The sequence below is a fragment of the Mus musculus genome, chromosome 7 (genome assembly GCF_000001635.26).
Source record: "Mus musculus strain C57BL/6J chromosome 7, GRCm38.p6 C57BL/6J".
Taxonomy (NCBI): domain Eukaryota; kingdom Metazoa; phylum Chordata; class Mammalia; order Rodentia; family Muridae; genus Mus; species Mus musculus.
This window is the reverse complement of record NC_000073.6, coordinates 97,435,324-97,441,323: the sequence shown is the minus strand read 5'-3', so window position 1 is coordinate 97,441,323 and position 6,000 is coordinate 97,435,324. Positions and strand designations below refer to the sequence as shown.

Here is a 6,000-nt window from a genome sequence, read left to right as displayed (position 1 = left end):
ATAAGACAAAACAAATGGTTTGTTCTATAAGTTGTTTTGGTCATGGTATTTTATAACAGCAACAGAATAATATTCTTATTAAGGACTTTTATTTAAGGAAGTGTAATTAATACTTATTATTGGGGAGCTTTGTACAGGCCAGCATATGTGTGAAGATCAGAGAACAGCCTTGTGGAATCTGCTTGCTCCTGTCCTTACATGGGTTTCAGAAATCCAACTCAGCACAATAAACACACCTAGACTTGCTGAGTCATCTTTTTAGCCCTAAATCCAGTTTTTACAAGTCCTCACTTTGTGTCATCCCTGCCAGGGTACTTTATATGCAACGCTTGGTTCCATCATGACCATTTTGTAAAGGTTTGGCTACATGTTATAGAAAAAGCAGGTGAAGGGATTCACCAAGGCTGTAGCTCAGCCGTAAAGCACTTGTCTAGCATACATGTAACCCTGAGTTCGATTCCCAGCACAAAAGGTGAGGAGACTAACTGAATGTGCCACAGCTGATTCAGTGTGGAATTGTGGGTGGAAACCCACAGATGCCTCTAAGGCCCTGTGAGGTTAGGGTCAGTTGTCAACACTATCTAGAATCACCTAGATCTAGACTTCTAACAATCCTCTTGATTACATCCAGAAGTAGGACACGCCCACTGTGGGTTGCACTGTTCCCTGACTGGTATCCTGACCTGTACAAGATGGAGAAGTCAAGCTGAGCAACAGCAGACAGTAGTCACTGCTCTCTTCCCAGAGTTTGGTCACCTGACAGAATCGGTCCTCAGATAAGGATTTGCTAAGTAGTTTAGCTACTTTTCTCTGGCTGTGACAAGACACTGTGACTAAGTCAAGTTACAGAAGAGTTTATTGGAGGCTTCCAGTCCAAGCCACTGGAGTCTAAGACCGTCGTGGCAGGAAGCAGGCAGCAGGCAGGCATGGCACTGGGGCAGGAAGGAGCTGAGGGCTTACGATTGGATCTCCAAGCACAAGGCAGAGAAGACTGAGGACTGCGTGCGTCTTCTGAACCCTCAAGGTCCACAACCTTTTCCAACAAGGCCACACCCTTCCAATCCTTCCTGAACGGTTCCACCAACTGGGGACCGAGTATTGAAGTCTTAGCCTATGCCATCTGCTCTCATCACACTACCACACTAAGTGAGAAATGGCAAAGAAAAGGAAGAAATATTTATTAAGTGTCTGCTCACAGCGAGCCTTTACAGCACTTATCCTATTAGCTCCTTGCTGTTATCCCATACGCTGTCATTGTGGTGGTTTGAATGAGATTGTTCCCCCATAGACTCATATATTTGAATATTTGGTCCCTAGTTGGTACAACTGTTTGGGGAAGATTGACCTTGTTGGAATGCGTGTGGAGTTCTTGGAGAGGTGTGTCACGGGGGGGGGGGTGTTAATATTTCAAAAGCCCACACCAGGTCCAGACTCTCCATATGTAGCCTGCTGATGAGGATATAAAGCCCTTAGCTATTGTTCTAGTGCCATGTCTGTCTGCTTCCCACCATGTTGAAAATGGACTAACCCTCTAAAACTGGAAACAATCCCCTAATTACATGCTTTCTTTTATAAGAATTGCCATGGTCATAGTATCTCTTCACAGCAATAGAATGGTAACAAAGATAGTCATTAGCTCATTTTATTGACAAGAAAACTGAAGCCAAGCAGAGCAGTGGTGGCACATGCCTTTAATCCCAGCACTTGGGATGCAGAGGCAGGCAGATTTCTGAGTTCGAGGCCAGCCTGGTCTGCAGAGTGAGTTCTGGGACAGCCAGGGCTACACAGAGAAACCCTGTCTGGAAACAAAACAAACGAAAGAAAGAAAGAAAGAAAGAAAGAAAGAAAGAAAGAAAGAAAGAGAGAGAGAGAGAGAGAGAGAGAGAGAGAGAGAGAGAGAGAGAGAAAGAAAGAAAGAAAGAGAGAAAGAGAAAAGAAGAAAAAAGAAAACTGAAGCCAGAGAGGAAATGGGATTTCCCAAAGACACACAGCCCTAAGCTGGACTTGAAATACTGGTCCCTCTATTGCCACAAACATTTCTGTTCCTTCTTCTGTCTTCACTCAAGGTTTGACCACAGTATCACAGGAGGGGTCTGGTCAGTGGAAATCATATGAGTCATTCTTGGACAAATAGAAACTTGGAGAGCAAATAGTATCTACTATGGATACTCCCCTGTAGCCAGCCACTCCCAGACCATCTCAAGCACACACTCTCCAGCCCAGCTAGAACATCTCTCCCCAGTTTTCTCTCAGACTTTAGGCCCAACTCCACCTGTTCTGTGGCCTGTGGAGGCTCAGCTCTCTTAGCAGTGCTGCTCTATGAACAACCTAATTGCCAAGTTCCCAGGGGCCGGACCTAAAGCCCAGGTACTGTACATGATGCTTCTGAGATCCCAAGTCAACATGCAAGCCAGCTTACACAGTTCTGGAGGAGGGGGGGGGAGGAGGAAAAGGAGGAGGAGGAGGAGGAGGAGGAGGAGGAGAAGGAGAGAGAGAGAGACAGAGACAGAGAGAGCGCTCTGCTAAATCTTTGGACATCTGCATCAGCCCAAGCTGGTGCCTAAAGGTCTTTTCTCTCCTTCTCTGGCTCTGATAGGCCTTCCTGGCACATTCCTGTAGTCCTAGTACTTGAGAGATAGTGGCAGAAGGACTAGGAGCTCAAGGTCTTCCTTAGCTACTTAGTGAGTTCAAGGCCAGCTTGGGCTATATGAGACCCTGTCTTAAAAAAACAAACAAACAAACAAAAACAAAACAAAATCATTGCCTAGAGCTGGAGGGATGCTTCAGTGGGGAAAATGCTTGTCTTGAGGTATGAGGACCTAAGTTTGGATCCCCAGGACTCTTGTAAAGCTAGATGTGGTGGTGTGTATCTGTTGTTCTCACACTCCTGTAGAGAGACAGGAGGCAGAAACATGAGAATTCCCTAAATGCAAGCATGCTCAGCGGTGGACGGAGATTGATTCAAACAAGGCTGTCGTCTGACGTGGCACATGTATACCCACACTCATACACATGAAGAGAAACACATACATCACATACACACACAGATATAATACACAACAACAAAACCTTGCCTCGCCGATGAGCTTCTGGGATGCTGAGCAATGCTGGGTCATTGGTCGTAAGATAGGGTTTTACTGTGTGGTCCAGGCCGATCTCCGATTTGAAACCCTCCTAGCTAGGCCTCTCCACTGCTGGGATTAAGACAGGATTTCCAACAATCTCAGAAATGGTTCTAAACATACTTTTGCATATATGCAAAGTGGACTTCTGAGCACCAACAATTACAAAATCAGAACAGCAGTCAGATGAAAAATGTTGACAGTGTTCTGTGTCTTACAATATCACATTTTAATCACAAATTCTTTGCATAAAAACAAACAACTGAATTTATCTCATTGGCATGAAAATCTGCTTTTCTCTGTAATGAACAGTACAATTACATGCATGACAAATAATTACCTTGAAACACGTTTAGTTGGGCAGGCAAGATGGCTCCTAGGTAAAAGATGCTCACCCTCAAGACTCATGGCCTGAGCCTGATCCCAGGAGAACTGACTCCTCCACATGCATGCTATGGCACACAGGTCCACAAACACACAAGATAAATACATTCGAAAAATTAATTCTTTATGCTCATTAGTAATACATGTTTAACTTGTATACCTATTTTACATCCGTGTACACTCAGGATCATGTAAAAAATGTCTTGGACAGAAAGGGGTCACAAGAGAAAAAAGTTTAAGAAGCTCTGCTGTAAAAACTTGTCTGTGGTGGCTGGAGAAGATGACACATTGGGTAAGAGCACTGGCTGCTCTTCTAACGGACACAGGTTCGATTCCCAGCAACCATCTGGTAGCATACTGTTATAGTCCAGGTGGGAAAGTTACAGACCACCACAAATATAGGGCTGAATTAGAGTACCTCCTTAGCTGGCCACTGAGAACAGGCTCTCAGGCTCTCGTCCCCAGAGAACTCTTAGCCTTGAAGCTCAAGGTTATAGCTTTCTTAAAGGCAAAAAACCAGAGGAATGTTATTGTGGGGTTTAGGCCCGGGGAGCCTGTGGCAATCTTTCTGGTTATCTATCAGCAGATATTTGGTTATGCATCTGGGCATGGTCAGGTGTCTGGAAAGTCTCAAACATGTTACCAAGGCAGATGTGACTCTTCAGAGGGCTGAAAAGCTCTGAGCAGACCCAGGATGGCATCGGCGAGGTCAGGACAAGCTTGTTACCTTGTCCACCCATAGCCCCTCCTTCCCTTCTTTTTGTTACTTTCAGATCTTTGATCTTTATGAAGGAGTAGGTTCTAGGCTCTTAGGGTCATTAGTTTAACGGAGACTAGCTGTTGTTTTATAACAGTTAATTAAGTAGGACCCAATCATTAGACCTAGGAGGAAGCCATAAGAGGCTCTGAAGGTGTGAGTAAGGGGGTCAACCAAAGATTCCAAACAAACAAGCTATGGAAGCAGGGATGGCTGGCCTTTTTACTGTTTATGAGGGCCAACTTTTATATGCATAGTCAGATATAACTTTTTAAAGATATGAGGGGGGGTTGTTCGTTTGTTTTTTAAACCTATTATTTTTAGATACAGCAAAGTTAGTCGAATTTTGTGTGAGAGTCCAGTCCTGGGGAGCCACTGGGGTGAAGTTAGCTCTATATGAAGCACTGTGGCTAATATTATCAAGAATCCAAATGGAAGAAGGGATATGGTGACCCCCATCTCCAAATGTCCCCTCTAGAATCTCTTAAGCTGTTGCTGAGCACAAGTCTGCTGGCTTCAAGGTCTGTGACTGAAGCAGGGCTGAGAGCTGGGCCCGGGGGTCCTGCAAGGTGACTGGGAGAGCTGGTCTGGGTGGTCTTTCACAGGCCAGTTCCCTCCACCCAGGGAAGGGTCGGTTTCCTTACCTGTCATGATCCTTAACTTCATGACTAAAGGAGTGTCCAACGGTTCAGCCTGCTCTGCCGACCAGCCTTGTGGGAGAGCCTCTGTTTTATATTTTTAAAAACTCTTTTGGGAACTCTTTACAGAATCAGGTATTTACTTCTTGGCCCTGGAATGAGATTTTGTTAAGAGACTCAGAAGCCAGTTATAGGACGCAGCCACTCACACCAGCCTGCAGCTCCCCAACTGGTCTGGTGGCAGGAAACCTTTTGTACAAGGTTCCCTGGTCACATTATCCTCATATGTTGTCTCTGACACTGAGTGCAGAGTAATTGCTATCCCCCTCTGTGTTGTTTGAGACATTTAGAATGGGTTTGCAGACTCTGAGACACACACACATGCACACGTGCACACACACATATCACATAAAAAACAAGGAGTAATTTATCTTCCCTATAGATAAGGGTTTTTCTGACCTGGCCCACACAGCCAGAGGCAGGAGCAGCAGACCCTGGCAGGTCTTTCTTCCCCAAGGATCTTTATCCTGTAATGAAGCTAGCACACAATTTACTCTAACAGGATCTGGGTCCCATCCAAGGGAAAGGGTAGTACTTGAAGCATGGGCATTTCTTGCCATGCAAGTATAAAATTAACCCATTTCACTTGAGGATTTAATTTTCCATAACCGGTTTTTAAAATTAATTTTGGATATATTTCACATTAAAATGTAAGCTTACTCTAAGTCTGTTTTGAGTTACTTGTTTTAGGCTTAACTTCCACAACATATACAGGAGACTGTATATGGGAGGTATAAACTGTCTCTTCCTCTAATCTTGTCTCTGTAAGTGACTTGAAGCATTTGTACATAGCACGACACAAATTCTTTTATGTATACAATTCCAGATACATTAAAGGCATTTAATTATTTATAAGAGGAGTGATCATTAACTTTTATATCTTAGTTACCCATGCTTTACAATAAATTAGTGACTCTCATAAGATTACGATATTATAAACTAAGGTAATTTATCCATGTTAAGATTTTGAGCTTTAAATATACAATTTTTTAAAAGATTTATTTATTTATTTCATGTATGTGAGTACACTAATGCTGCC

At 43.8% G+C, this 6,000-nt stretch overlaps 1 protein-coding gene across 1 annotated transcript in view; it reads right to left on the bottom strand.

The window, feature by feature from the left end:
• The window catches only part of Kctd14 (potassium channel tetramerisation domain containing 14), a 23,178-nt gene extending 18,234 nt beyond the window's left edge, over window positions 1–4,944 (bottom strand). Inside the window, exons 1-2 of the mRNA XM_006507607.3 lie at window positions 4,908–4,944; window positions 3,463–3,574 (exon numbers count right to left, since the gene is read on the bottom strand). Coding sequence (XP_006507670.2) covers window positions 3,463–3,574; window positions 4,908–4,929 — 134 coding nt within the window. The 5' untranslated portion in view covers window positions 4,930–4,944. The remainder of the gene's footprint in view (window positions 1–3,462; window positions 3,575–4,907) is intronic.
• Between the last annotated feature and the right edge of the window lie 1,056 nt (window positions 4,945–6,000).